Below are 15,823 nucleotides of genomic sequence, written 5' to 3'. Positions count from 1 at the left end.
AGTGACTTGCTCTTGCACTAATCTTTGCCCCCCCCCCCCACACACACACACACCACCGCCCTTCTACTCTCGCTCAAAATCAATGGAGAAAAATATCCTTGGGGGAGGATTAACAACAACAAAAAAGAAGTGTGAGTTGACGAGTCAGAGCTCTTTGGTTGTGATTTTTACCTTGGCCCTGTGACTCTGGGCAGGTTGTCCAGTCTCTTGGGACCCCAAGCTTACTAATCTGTAAAATGAAATGGACTGGATCTGTAAATCCCTTGCAGCTCTAAAATTTCATGCTTCACATGTGAAAACGATTTCTTTGACCATACCGCCTGTGGAATAGTGTTTTTGCACAGCATGAAGCTGACAGGTCTGTGTGTGGGCATCCTTGTGGTTCTGGCCTCATTAGTCCTGTGCAATGAGTAAGCTGATCAGCCTGTATGTGGACACTACTTACTGCCTTTGTAACACTTAGCAATCACTACCACTAGAGAAATCTGGAATCTCTGCAGTGTATTTATAAAAGGAGCCCTTGGGTATTTCACTCCCAAATTATTTAGAGTTAACTCTGCTACTGTTCTCTTGAGGAGCCTAGAGTTTTACTGATACGTGCCTTGAAGCAGACTCTGAGGGCTAAGTAGGAGGGAAAGGACAGTCACTAGCCTTTTTAACAAATTTATCAGTTTGTCTTTGTGGAGGTCACCAAAGTAAAGAAAAGAGCAGTGCCAGGAGCACCAGATGAACTGCCAGTAACACCCTAAAGCTTTCATGATTGGACTCACCTGCCAGGGTCCTCTTGTGACAGTAACCGGCCATTGTGTTGCTTTTGACATTGGGGGGTGCTTTATTTTATTTTTTATCCTCACCCGAGGAAATTTTTGCATTTATCTTCAGATAGAGCGGGAGGAAGAATGAGAGAGAAACATCGATGTGAGAGAGACACATCGAGTGGCTGCCACCCACATGACCCCAACCAGGGCCGGGGACAAAGTGCAACTGAGGTACATGCCCTTAGCAGGAACCAAACCCGGGACTCTCTGATCCAAGGGCCAACGCTCTAACCACTGAGCCAAACCAGCCAGGGCAGGGGGTGCTTTAAAAACCCTGTTTAAACATAAGTGAAAATTGGCTTTCAGATACCATGCTTAGAAATCATTGGTTCTGTTTTGGCATTACTTCAGTATTTCTTATAAAAGGGAATCGTGATTTGTTACTCTTCTCTCATGTCCTGTCCTGGTTTGAGCCCCTCTCAGGTTGCATGCAGGCCTTTCTGCTGTCATTCACCCTGCAGGGCTGCAGGGCTATTGCATCAGAGGAAGTCCTCTAAAATGCCTTGCTGCTGAGGGGGAGGTACATAGAGCAGTGTCTGCCCTTTCCACAGAGAAAGTGTTTTGCATTTGTCTCTGGCAGGAGCTTGGTCATCAAAGAAGGTACTTCTGGGCTTTGATACTGGCTGGATTTTTACACAATGTGGTGAATTGAAAAATACCTTGAAACGGAAGAGCCAAAGCAGATAGAAGCTATTTTATCTATGTTTTGTGCCTCCAAGGTTTTGAAAGGTTTAGTGCTTTCAGAAACTGAAATTTGAAAAGACTGACAGTTTACCCTTGTGTTATCCTTAGAAGTTAGAGTATTTCGTTGGGGAATGGAGTTCCAGAAAAGGAAGGTAACTTGAGCATATAAGGAGTCCAAAGCTAGCGTGTAACCCTGGGTAATGTTAAATATGCCTGATTAGTTTAGAATAGAAGTTCCTTGAGGATATGGAATTTATCTTTGTACAGTAGTTGTATGTGGTTCCTAACAGTGAGTTGCAGCTAAGTAAAAAGTGCTAACATTCAGGAGACTCTCATCTTTTGATCTTCTGGCTGATCATTCCCCTTAGGGGTGGTTATGAACATGTTCTAGGTTCTAGTCCATTCATGCCACAGATATTTCTGAAGAGAAAAATAACCATGTCATGGAAGAAACTATGTGTTGCAAAAGTTGTGAATAAAGGTTGAGTGAAATGGTTTAGTCTGGCCTCTTTTTCGAGCAATGATTGATTAATGCTGTCTGTGTTGTTTTTTCTTCCAGAGCTGACTGTCCTGGACGCAGCATAACTAACGAAGCTGCTGCAGGATGAGAAGATGGCAGCACAGCTGCTCGCACCACCAGGCCCTGATAGTTTCAAGCCTTTCACCCCTGAGTCGCTGGCAAACATCGAGAGGCGCATTGCCGAGAGCAAGCTTAAGAAACCTCCGAAGGCCGATGGCAGTCATCGGGAAGATGATGAGGACAGCAAGCCCAAGCCAAACAGTGACCTGGAAGCAGGGAAGAATTTGCCTTTCATCTATGGGGACATCCCACAAGGCCTGGTCGCTGTACCCCTGGAGGACTTTGACCCATACTATTTGACGCAGAAAGTGAGTTGCAGGAGGAGGAGGAGCAGCTTCAGATACCCTTTTCCTAACAGGCTTAGGGAAATGGGGGAGAAAGAACTGTGTCTCTTTGCCAAAGTTTGGATAAGTAGTTAACTCTTGTTTTTCAGCTCTGGCTCATGGGGATTATTTTTCAGTTAATTTCTGCTAAGGGTCATTTGAAGGTTGTGGTACTTCTGAACTCTTTTAATAAGACAAATTTTTGGATCCTGGCCAGATATGAAAAAGAGGATATAAATGAAATGGAACTATTTAATAGAGTCCAAGAAAGATGACATAGTAAAAGATGGTATAACCCTGTAGAATCTCACATATGCATTCAAAATTCTGTCTTTAAATATAAAAATGGTGTTGATATTGTGACATTAACAGAACCTGTTGTTACTGCAATGGAGATGATGGATTTGTACTCTTTTTTTTCTTTCTTTTGGTAATCCTCACCTGAGGATATTTTTTCCACTGATTTTTTTTTTTTTTTTTTAGAGAGCGGAAGGAAGGGAGTGGGGGGGAGAGAGAGAGAGAGAGAAACATTGATGTGACAGAGACACTTTGATTGGTTGCTTCCCACACGCATCTCTACTGGGCCAGGGATTGAACCTGCAACCCAGGTACGTGCCCTTGACCGAATCAAACCTGTGACCTTTTGGTCTCTGAGCTGATGCTCTAACCACTGAGCAACACAGGCCAGGGCAGTGGATTTGTACTCTTATCCAGCCCTGTTTTATTTTTGTTTTTGTTTCTGCATCGGAGCATAGTTATTGGGCACAGGAGCAGAATAGAGGAGGCCATAAAGACTCTGGGTCTTTGGCTGTGTTACACAGTTGTCTGGGTTGAGCCAGCACTGATTCTTGCATTAGAGTCTATCCTGTTATTTCTGCTAGTAAGGAGCAAAAGTGAAAGAAACACCAATCTTCATTTCGTTGAATTTCAAACCTACCTAACAAATATTTGACCAAACCTTAGGTTTTTTTCTCATGATTATTTTACGAAACAAGGCAACAGTAGAGAAGCAAAGCCCCCTTGATAATCCAACAGCCAAGTAATTAGTTATTGATAGTGAGGACTGACATCAGACACCATTTAGGGGATCCCTCATTTAATAGATGTCACTTAAAGAAGTAAATTGATAGGTGTTTCCAGATTGGGGGAAAGCTTTGTGTAATTATATATTTATAAATATAAAGCTTAACTAAACTGCCTTTATTTTTTTTTTAATAATTATTTATTTTATTAGTTCTTCTTGGTTTCTCCCCTTCTAGAACTCCAATTAGATGAATGTTGGATCTCCTATAACTGTCTTTCTTGTCTCTTAATTTTTAAAAAAATATATGTTTTTATTGATTTTTTTATTTTTATGTTTTTTGGTGGTATGTGCCCCTAGTGGGAACCAAACCCAGGACTCTCTGGTCGGCAGGCCGACGCTCAACCACTGATCCAAACTGGCCAGGGCGATTTTTTTTTTTTTTTTTATAGAGGGAGGAAGGAAGAGAGAAATAGAAATCAATGTGAGAGATACTTTGATCAGCTGCCTCCTGCACGCCCCCAACTGGGGATCAAGCCCGACACCCAGGCATGTGCCCTGACCAGGACCTCTCAGTCATGGGACAACACTCAGTCCACTGAGCCACATTGGCTGGGCTGCCTTTATTAACAAAACTGTCTCATAAATTGCCCTTAACTAAATTGGCTTTCAGTATTTCTATTTTAGAAGAAATTTCCGTTTCTGTGGCTTAACAGAAGTAAGATAAGACCAATAGATCTCTTGACTTAGTTATAGTTACAGAAGCATTTTAGTTCAGGATGGCAAAAGCATTTAAGATATTGTCTGCACAAAATGGTCCTTTACCCATGTACTTCTGTTGTAGCTCAGGACAGCTACATAATAGGAAAAAGTGGAACTAGTATCTTTTTTTTTTTTAGAGAGCGAAGGAAGGGAGTGGGGGGGAGAGAGAGAAGCACTAGGAAATTCAGAAAGTTTAAGGAACAAAACATGTATAACATAAAGAATAGTAGTAGACTGGACGTAAGAAATCCTGACTCTACCATGATTTACCATGTTTATTATTTATATATATATTTTTTTAGTTTAAGTATTTTTTAAGCTACAACAAATAATTTATGGGAAAATAAAGTAATAAATGAAGTTAAAAACTTCTCAAAATGAATTTGCAAGTCACTTCACCTCTATAGATCTAAATTTTCTCATCTAGAAACTGAGAAGTTGGACAGAATTTCTAGGTTTTTTTCAGGTAACAAGTTCTGGGGCCAAGTAATTTTCACAAACTGTCATTCTTTTTCCCGTTTACTTTTCCAATTTTTGAAGTCTAACTTTTTAACCTGGGCTTTTGTGAGTGGGGTAGTGGGTGAGGGAGGAGGCAAGATTTAACTTTCTGGGTAAGTGACTTCTACTGTTTTTAGAAAAATATTTTATTCATGGTAAAGTTTTGAAATATATTCCCCTCCTCTTTCCTACCTTTGCATCCACGGTCTTATTAGAACTATAAAGAAATGACAAATTGCAGGGTTCAGGTTGTGCCAATTTAGATAAGTTTGGCCAGTTGGTGTAACTTTTTCAGAAAGTACTTTTATAGCAATAAACAGACAGGTAAAGCCCTTTGGACCCTTGCCTTTCAGATGGCTAAAACCTTTTTACTTTTATTTGAATTCTTTATTTTTCCAGCTCAAAAACAAATTAAATTTTCTTTTTTAAACTTGACTTAATATATGAAAAATATAGAGAGCTATTTGTTGTCAGAACCCAATATTCCTTTTCATGTCTTTTCCCATGGTTCCTGCCATGTAGACAATATCTAATGTCTCAGATTTCAGTGTCCCTGGCTTGAGACTGAGGACCCACAGAGGATGGGTTTCTGGCCCTGATTGGTATCATTCCTTAGGAAGGCCAGATATTGATGGTGCTCCATCAAGGGACTGGTTTTTCATGATAGTCTGACTGTGTAGCCTTTGGCTTCACCATAAGGGTAAATAGTTCATGGAAAGAACAGCTTTAATTGTTGTGTTGTTGTTTTGTAATTCTTTAAAAATAATTGCGAGCCCTGGCCAGTTTTGTTCAACGGTTAGAGCATCAGCCAGCAGACCAGAGTCACAGGTTCAAGTCCGGTCAAGTGCATATACCTGTGTGGCAGATTCAATTCCCAACCCCGGAGTTATGCGGGAGGAGACCACTCAGTGTGTCTCTCTCACATTGATGTTTTTCTCTCTCTCCCCCCATCCCCCTTCCACTCTATCTAAAAACTAATGGAAAAATATCCTCTGGTGAGGATTAACAAAAAAACAATAATAATTGTGAAATATACCACCATACTATACTACCATGCAGAAAAGTCTATAAATACATAACTTAATGATTATTGTAAAGCAAACTAACACCATGACAAGAAAAGACATTAGTAGCACTTCAGAAGTATTAATTATACTTTTAAGTAAGGGATTTTTCAGTTGATTAAAAATAAATTTGTTCAAGTTTACTTGCAAATCTTCACTGGCATTACTTCTTGCTAACTAGGCCTTTCACTAGGTCAAATTAGCAAGGTCTCCTCTCAAGGAAGCACCCTGGGAATTAAAACCAAAATAAAAAAATCTTGAGGGCAGAAATGACTTTAAGAGGACATTCTGTTCTGTTTTTCAAGGGCTAACTTAAATAATTCTTGCAAAATCGAATTTTCTTTCTTTACTAAATGATTTCTTTATCTTTTCCTCATAGGTCTCATTTTCTAATTAATAATTTTATTATTGTCATAGAAATTTGTTTTTCATTTCCTTTCCTCTTTATTTTAGAGGGCAAAAGAAACTAGTTCCCTATTAATAAAATTCTGGTTCCATCCCGTTGTGGATTTCAGAGTATCCAGGCACACTGAGCCTTAAAATTTGTATTATCACATTTTCAAGATAATCTTGTACCAGCTGATTCTGGTTTGAGCTATCACAAGCTTTTTGCAGTCCTCAACACTGTTGTCCATGTTGAATTTCAACTGACTTACCCAGCTAGTCCCTGAAAAATATGGATCATCCTCTCTTTGGATTGCCTCAGACCTCCCAGTTTTACAACATTTTCTTTGCCTCTTGGTACTTTGTTCTAATGTCTCCTTTCTTAGGCTTTTTTATTTTTCAACTGTTTCCTGAAAATAATTGAAATTGAGGACCATTACAATTTTTTATTTACTTTTAAAATAGGTAATAGATTTACATGGTTAAAATTCAGTAAAAAAAAAAAAAAGGTATCCCTTAAAAAGATTCAGTTAATCCTCTTTTTTATACTTCATCCTCATCTGCCCACTTCCTGTCTCCCTGCAAAAGTAAACACTGTTAGTAATATCTTCCAAAGTTTCTTTAGATAAGTAAAAGCAAAAATAAGTAGGTATTTCAAGGAACTTGAACTCTTCTGAATGCCTTTATTTTTGTTTTTGTTTTCTACTATTTTGTTATGTCTGTTGAAATCTTAATTTTATTTGTTTTCCCTCCTTCATAATATGGAATCATAAGTTTTATCAGTGTAAATTCTCAGTGCATTTGTCCCCTTCCCACACTTTTATAGATAATCAAGTCAAGGACTTTTTCTGTATTGCTTGAAGTATGTCTCTGTCTTCACTACAAAAAATACTCTCTAATGCTTAATAATAACTTGTTGAATTTTAAACAGCCACATATATCCCTAATAACTGTCTTAAGGCAGCAAGAAAGTCTGTGGATAAATTGAAAGAAGGCCTTCAAAGTTGACTCCTACCCCTTTTTCTATTTCTTAAGACATTGTTTATACGTGTGTTCTTTTTGTTAAATTGGTATACCCTCTTATAAGAAAGTCCTAGGGAGAGGGTGTGGGGGAGGTGGAGGAGGGTAAAGAGGGGATAAATGATTTGGGGTGGTGAACACACAGTACAGTGTACAGATGATGTGTTGTGGAATTGTACACCTGAAACCTATATAATTTTGTTAACCAGTGTCACTCCAATAAATTCAATTTAAGAAAAAGAAAGTCCCATAAACAAAAATCCAAATTATAGAATTGACTGAGCCTTTAAGTAGGGCACATTCTTATTGCATTAAAAAAATTATATGTGATTTCCCAAAGTTCAGTTTACCCTTAACTTCTCATGTCTACCTTTTTCTGCAAAAAATTGAAGACTACCTAGAATCATAAAAAATTGGTGGCCATATGGATCCTCTCATTTAGCTTGCTCATTTTATAAATTTAAAATGAGGTGTGAAGCCCTGGCCGGTGTGACTCAGTGGTTAGAGCATCAGCCCGTGGACCAATGAGTCGCAGGTTCGATTCCAGTCAAGGGCACCTACCTCGGTGGCAGTTCATCCCTGGCCCTAGTTGGTTCGTGCGCGAGGCAACCAGTCAGTGGGTCTCTATCACATTGATGTTTCTCTCTCTCTCTCTTTCTCCCTCCCTCCCTTCCACTCTATCTAATGCTAAATAGAAAAATATCTTTGGGTGAGGAATAAAAAATAAATAAAATAAAATAATAAAATGAGGTGTGAAGTACTTTGTTAAAAGCCAACACCACCAGTCCTGGCCCTGTGGCTCAGTTGATTGGGCATTGTCTTGTGCACCTAAAGGCTGCCGATTCAATTCCCAGTCAGGGCACATGCCTGGGTTGCAGGTTCAATCCCCAGTCGGGGGCATGCAGGAGGCAGATTATTGATGTTTCACTCTCATATCGATGTTTCTCTCTCTCTTCCTCTCCCTTCTTCTCTCTCTGAAAATCAATAAAAAATCTTTAGGAAAAAAAGAAAGGATGGCATTTGTTTTAGCTCCAGTATTGTATCTTCTCAAGTGAAGGAGCTCTGAGTAGTCTAGAAACCATAGACTAGTTATTCCAGAGAGCTGGGCTCAGGATCAATATTGCTACAACTATTCATCTAGCTGGACATGTAATCTGGAGGGAATTTACTTAATTTCTCCACATATTCTTACTTTTAAAAGTAAGGTGATCTCGCCCAGCCAGTGTGGCTCAGTGGATTGAGTGTCATCCCATGGACTGAGAGGACCTGGTTCGATTCCCAGTCAGGGTACATGCCCAGGTTGTGGGCTCAATCCCCAGTAGGAGGCGGGCAGGAGGCAGCCAATCCATGTTTCTCTCTCACATTGATGTTTTTATCTCTCTCCCTTCCTCTCTCTTTCAAAAAAAAAATTTTTTTTTAATAAAAGGAAGGTTACCTGTGCCAAACCCCGAGCCTACCAGCAGAATGGTTTAGTGAAAGAGCACCTAACTAGAAAAATACAAACCTTCATTTCAGTTTTACCTTTGCCTCTTGTTTGCCCTTTATCAAATCACTCAAGTTCTCTGGCCTTCAATTTTTTAAATCTATAATATATGCAAGATCTAGTTGGACCTATCTGTATTTTTCTAAATGTGTTCCACACTTATGCTTATCACATATTGTGTTTTAGCAGTAGCAGACTACTAAGTCGTTTCCTTAGGGTCTCCTGCTTTCTGGCCTCCATCTCCTCTTGGAAAGTCTTCTGTACTTTAACTTCTCCTTCTGACACTACCCATTTGTCTGAGGCCTCTTTTTTCTTATAGACTAAACTGATTCTTCTACACCACAAGTGATTTATCCTCCTTATGAATTTCTATAATACATTAAGATCTTCAGCCCTATCTTTGAAAAGAAGTGGGTTTTAGGTTTAATTCAGGTTAGGTATGGTAAGGCATCCTGTTTCCAACTGCTTACATTTTTCTCCTTTCATCACTAATATTAGTGTCATTGGCTTCCAAAAAAGGAAGAACTCTGGTGACAGGGAGAGAGAGAGAGAGAGAGAGAGAGAGAGAGAGAGAGAGAGAGAGAGAGGAATAGGGTGTCCCATGAGCTTCTGACAGAAAATCCTTCCAGAATCTATTTCCACACACTTTGAACAGGTGTGCAGAGCAGAGACAGGCTATTAAAGGAGAGTTTACATTCATTAGGTGTGATCTGAAGTATTTCTAATGAGGTGTTTCATTGCCTACTTTTGCACGATAAACCTAGATGCTGTTTTCTGTTTTAAATAAAAACTACATATTTTAAAACTTTGTTTTATTTTGTTAACATTTTTGCAACAATGTAAGAAAATAAAATGCTGTTCTCGTTATTTTATTCACCAAATCCAATTGCAGGAAATGCTTGTGAGCCGGTGTGGGGAGTAGGTCCCATTCTCAGGATGATGGATTAGTGATGCGTGTGTTTGGAGTTCTTTTCCACTTTCCAAGTATCATTATCTAGAGGGAAAGAAATTTAATTAAACATTCCTAAATCAGAGTCCTCTCTTATAGCCTTAGCAAAATAGACCAAGAATTGGGATATCTTGTTTCCGATCCCATACACGTCTAATTTTAGGTGATCTTGGGCTTGTCACTTAATTATTCAGGGTCTTAGTTTCCTTAACCTAGGAAATTAAGATTATGCTAATAGCTAATATTCCAATTACCTTATAGGGTTGTTATGAAGCATAAAATAAAACAGCCGATTGCCCCAACCCTGCTTCATTTTTCTCCATAAGTGTATATTTATTTGTTTATTTTTCATCCTCTTATATATTCATCAGCTGTACAGTGCCTGCCCTGTAGTAAGTGCTCAATCAATATTTGTTGAATGAATTCATTAATCTTTTGAGATAATGTATATGAAAACACTGTGCTTTTCTAAATGCTTTGAATACAAAAGATGACATTATAGTGAAACATTTTTCCATTTACAAAAATGAGTTGAACTCTAGGAGGAAAAAGACTGAGTACCAATGTATCTTTTCTTTTTCCAAAGAATTGATTTCCTTTAGGGTCTCAGGAAGTGGATTAGAAAGTAGGTTTCCTGATGTTTTGGAGATGTTTTCAGAGGGCTAGATAGCTATTGTTAAGTGTTATCAGTCTTATCACGCCTCTTGTAGAACCTTAGAACTAGAGGAGACTTTATAAAAGGTCATTAGTAACAGCCTCTATCTAGTGCTTGAATCTCTACTTGATTGATTGGTATCATGTATATTATACAAGTTGTCCTGTCGTGTCTGTGTGTATTAACTATATTGTTATTTTCTTGGCTGTGTGAGCTATACTAACTGACTATTAAGTAAATGAGAGAAGCTGACATGGAATATATAGCAACTTGGGTTGCCTCATAATAAAATATGATCCATTTATTTAACAGATACTTCTTGATTACTTCCTATATGTGAGGCATTGGGGTGTCTTAGAGGGGAAAGATTAATAAAGTACATTCTTTACCCTTAATTAGTTTATAACATGGTAGTATAAAATGTGATACCACTTTTGACAAGGAGGCCCCAGGTCGGGCCTTACTTACTTCATAATAAGAGTGTTATTACACTTTGGCCCTGGCCGGTTTGGCTCAGCGGTTGGAGCGTCGGCCTGCGGTACAGAGAGACCCGGGTTCGGTTCCCGCTAAGGGCACGTACCTCGGTTGCAGTTTGTCCCCGGCCCTGGTTGGTCATGCGGGTGGCAGCCACTCGATGTGTCCCTTCACACTGATGTTTCTCTCTCTCTCTCTTCCTCTCTCTCCCTCCCGCTCTATCTGAACAAAAAATGGAAAAATGTCCTCGGGTGAGGATAAAAAATAAATAAAATAAAAGAGTGTTATTACACTTTGGACTTTGGAAAAGAGGGATAGACTGGAACACTATCGGAAAGAACAATATGAACAAAGGCTCAGACAAGGACATAGGATAATTAAGAAAAAGCTGAGTAGTATGAATTGATTGGAATGTGGGGAAATGACTGAAGAGCAATGGGAGATGAAGCTGGGAAGGTTGAGCAGGAGCCAAATCACAGAGGACTGACAATGTTAGACTAAAGTTTGGTGTTTACTTGATAAGCAATAGCGAACTGAAGGTTTTCAAATGGGAGTTAAGACGTGATCAAAGCTGTGCTTTAGGGAGTTGGATATGGCAGGGATATGGAGGATGGACCAGAGGGAAAGATAATTGGGGCAGAAGGACCAGCTGTGAAGAGGGTCTGTGCTATAGTGATGGAAGTGGAAAGTAAGAGGAATGGAGAGAGTCAAGGATTTTGTTATTGTGGAGGATAAAGGAGAGTTGAGCATTCAGTCATCATTTGATAAATTGTTGTTGAGCATTTTCTGTATGCTCAGCCTCTGTTCCATGCCCTTCAGAACAAAACAGACAAATTCTGTACACTCTTAGAACTTAGTTTTTGTTGGGAGACAGATAATAAACAAGTGAAGAAATAAAATCATTACAGATAATGATAAGTGCATTAATGAAGATAATATGATCCAATTATTTTAGTTCGTGGTGCTCTAACTTGCTATAGAGACTAAACTTGGAGTGTCCAGAATCATCAAATGCTACATGATTACTCAAATATTAGTGTATTAATTAGGCCTTAGGCTCATACTAAATTATAAGCTTTAAAAGGACCCATAATGGAGATATGCTGAGTTCTTTAAAAGCCAGTATTGTCACTCTGTTGAAAGTTTGCCCATCTTGGATTTTTAGATAGGCAGGAGTCTAATACATTTCAGCATCAGTGTGAGCTATAGAGGTTCCTGCAGATAAATCTAGAATTTTCTTCAGAAAAGAACCTCAGGTCTTTTTCTATTTATGTACGTACTAAGTTGTGATTCCAAAGTTCTGAGCCACCGTGTATGAGAGACAACTTTTATTTGAATCCTAGGATGTGTATTGTTAGCTAATCACCTTAGCCATAACATTCCACTGATTAATAATTTTAGGGATTAGTCTGTGATGGTTTCTCCAGGGTGTGGGTTATGAAATCTTACTCTAAAAACTGACCTGTTGAATGGATTATTTAATAATAACCATTTAGTCCGACCGGTGTAGCTCTGTGGTTGAGTGTCAACCCATGCACCAAGAGGTTGCCAGTTCAATTCCTGGTCAAGGCACATACCCAGGTTGTGGGCCTGATCCCCAGTGGGAGGCATGCAGGAGGCAACCAATCGATGTTCTCTTATCAATGTTTCTATCTCTCTTTCCCTCTCACTTCCTCTGTCTCTAAAATCAATAAAGGAAAAAAACTTTTTTTTAAATAAGTATTTAAATGTTGGAGGATGTTTAAAGATTACAATGATATTGACCATCTTCTGACAATTTTTTTAAGGTAAGCTATTTTATTTATTTTTTATTAATATATTTATTTTTGTGACAGATGTTTCTCCTTTTTCCCCGCACACACCGTCCTCCCTATCCTGCCCCCCCCCCCAGCTGTTTTATTTTTTTAAAATATGTTTTTATTGATTTTTAGAGAGAGAAGAAGGGAGAGAGAGAAAGAAACATTGATGAGAGCGAAGCATAGATTAGCTGCCTCCTGCACACCCCTTACTGGAAATCAAGCACACAATCTGGGCATGTGCCCTGACGGAATCGAACAAGTGACCCTCTTGGTACATGAGATGACACTCAGCCAACTGAGCCACACCTGCAGTGCTTCTGACAATAATATTTAATTTAAATTTTATTTTTCAATTTAAATTTTATTTTTCAATTGCACTTTACATTCAGTATTATTTTGTATTTGTTTTTAGGTATATAGCATAGTGATTAGACAATCATATGCTTTACAAAGTGCTCCTCCCCTATATTTCCAGTACCTACCTGGCACTATACCTACATAGTTATTTTAATATTATTGACTATATCCCCTATGCTGACATCAACTATTTTGTAACTATCAATTTGTACTTATTAATCCCTTCACCTTTTTCACCCAGCCTTACAACCTTCCTCCCCTCTGGCAACCATCAGTCTGTTTGTTCTCTATATCTATGAGTCTGTTTTTATTTTGTTTATTTTGTTCTTTAGATTCCACATATAAGTGAAATCCTTTGGAATTTGGCTTTCTCTGACTAACTTATTTCACTTAGCATAATATCCTCTAGGTCCATCCATGCTGTCACAAGTGGTAAGATTTCATTTTTTATGGCCAAATAATACTCCAAATATATATGTGCCACATTATGTACATAATTATGGTCAAGTAGATATGTACACAGCTTTTTTATCCACTCATCTGTTGATGGGCACTTGGGTTGCTTTTATATCTTGGCTATTGTAAATAATGCTGCAATGGAGATAGGGGTGCATATATTCTTTCAAATTAGTGTTTTGGGTTTCTTCAGATATATACCCAGAACTGGAATTGCTAAGTCATGACAGTTCCATTTTTGATTTTTGAGGAACGTTCTTACTGTTTTCCATAGTGGCTGCACCAATATGCATTCCCACAAAAAAATACGAGGGTTCTTTTTTCTCCATGTTCTCACCAACATTTGTTGTTTGTTGATTTATTAATGATAGCCATTCTGGCAGATGTGAGGTGATATCTTGTTGTAGTTTTAATTTGCATTTCTCTAATGATTAGTGACATTGAGCATCTTTTTGTATCTATTAGCCAATTGTCTTCTTTGGAGTCCTCTGGCCACTTTTTAATTGAATTGTTTGGTTTTTGGTTTTTTTGGTGTTGAGTTTTATGAGTTTTTTATACATTTTGAATATTAACCCTTTATGGGGTTCATCATTGGTGGGGAATATCTTCTTCCATTCAGTAGGTCGTCTTTTTGTTTTGTTGATGGTTTCCTTTGCTGTGCAAAACTTTTTAATTTGATGAATCCCACTTGTTTATTAATTTATTTTTTTGTTTCCCTTGCCTGAGGAGACATTTCAGAAAAATATATTGCTAAAAGAAATGTTCTGATAATATTTTAATTTAACTATATTTTAAATTCCATTTTTGGTCAAGAAGAGTAAGACTGTATTGTCATTATATAGAGTGATGCTTCTTTTACTAATTGTTTCCAAATTCAAATGAGTTGTAAATTCTTCACATGTAACCCTGTTTGACACAATTTAAGATTAGGATTGCCATATTACATGGCAATTTCTGCCCGTTCTAATTATAGCAATAGAATTTTTGATACAATGTCTTTCAGACATTTCATTGAGATAACAAAATTTGGTCTATTGAATCAAATTTGAATAAAAGATGCTTTCAGTTTCAGAGAATGAGGTATCCCATCTGCTCTTCAAGGTCAATCCTCTCCCTGTGCCTTTGACCCATTCATGCCTTCCTGTCTTTTCTAGAACTTCACGCTCTCAGCTGTCTCTTCTCTTTTCTATGCTTTCAATCTTTTCGTCTTGCATTCGTTCCTTCCCCTCCGCTTGTAAACATACTCAAAGCCTCTTTCATCCTAATGAACCCTCACTTAGCCTCAGATCCCCAACTAATCTAATCTTTTTTTCATGCCATTGGAACTCTTATTTATTTTATTTTTTTTTTACATTTATCTTCAGATAGAGTGGGAGGGAGGGAGAGAGAGAGAAACATCAGTGTGAGAGAGACACATCGAGTGTCTCAACCCCAACCAGGGCTGGAGACAAACTGCAACCGAGGTTTGTGCCCCTAGCGGGAACCAAACCCAGGACTCTCTGGTCTGCGGGCCGACGCTCTAACCACTGAGCCAAACCGGCCAGGGCACCATTGAAACTCTTAGAGTAGCCTTTATTCACCATCACCACCTACACATCTCCCACCCAGTCCTTCCTCCTTGCAGCCTGACTCTGCGTCCTTACCTCTCTGCTGACATTCTTGAGATAAGATTCTATGATTTCAGATTTCCAAATCTAACAGACATTTTTTCAGTTCTTATCTCACTGAGCCTCTGTGCTGTATTTGAGAGCATTGATTATTCTATTATTCTTGCAGCTCTTTGCCTCTGTGGCCTAATTTCCTTACATCTTGTACTATTCCTTCTCTTTCTCTTTCATTTCCTCCACCTTTCCCTTAAATGTTAATATTCCCTTGGGTTCATTCCTTGGCCTTTGTTCTTCTCATTTGGCACACTCTCTCTCCCTGGGTGATCTCATCCATTCCCTCAGTACTCTTGAATCTGTATCTTTAGCCTAGAACACTTCTTAAATATTCAACACCTTGCAAGCCATCTCTATCTGGATTTACTGCAGGTAACTCAGTGTGTTCAAAACTGAACTCATTTTCTCCCCTCAAACCTACATATCTTCTTTCATCTGCTGTTTTGGTTGATGATACCACCCAAATTCTAGATATCATTATCGACACCCCAATTTCTGCAGTCCTTGAGGATTGCCAATATTAGGGAGCTCTCAGTAGAATGTTGCATATTTTTGCAAGAAAAAAATTATGGCTCAGAAATGTTCATTTACTTGTTCAAGTTCCCTCAACTAGTATGTGGTGGAGCCAGGACTCAGTTCCAGAATGTGTGAAGTTAGCACTCATGATCTTTCACACACCATGCTGTCTCTACTAGAGTATATTGCAGAATGATTTTTTGTTTTCTACTATTATTTTTTAGATACTTTTCTATCATTTTATACTGCCTCAATATGAATTAGCATGGGGTATTATTTTTTAACTTATTTATTTCATACCATATCATTAGCATGATTG

General features: G+C 38.4%; 1 protein-coding gene across 5 annotated transcripts in view; it reads left to right on the top strand.

Annotated features, from left to right (window-relative positions):
• Nucleotides 1-15,823, top strand: part of SCN8A (sodium voltage-gated channel alpha subunit 8) — a 184,698-nt gene that overhangs the window by 54,384 nt on the left and 114,491 nt on the right. For all 5 annotated transcript variants that reach the window (XM_036252944.1, XM_036252942.1, XM_036252945.1 and 2 more), the window contains exon 2: nucleotides 2,062-2,390. In XM_036252944.1, the coding sequence (XP_036108837.1) occupies nucleotides 2,115-2,390 (276 nt within the window). In that variant the 5' untranslated portion in view covers nucleotides 2,062-2,114. The remainder of the gene's footprint in view (nucleotides 1-2,061; nucleotides 2,391-15,823) is intronic.

This window comes from Molossus molossus, unplaced genomic scaffold, assembly GCF_014108415.1.
Source record: "Molossus molossus isolate mMolMol1 unplaced genomic scaffold, mMolMol1.p scaffold_m16_p_10, whole genome shotgun sequence".
Classification (NCBI taxonomy): Eukaryota; Metazoa; Chordata; class Mammalia; order Chiroptera; family Molossidae; genus Molossus; species Molossus molossus.
Note: the sequence above shows the minus strand (reverse complement) of the source record. Positions and strands in the feature narration are given on the sequence as shown.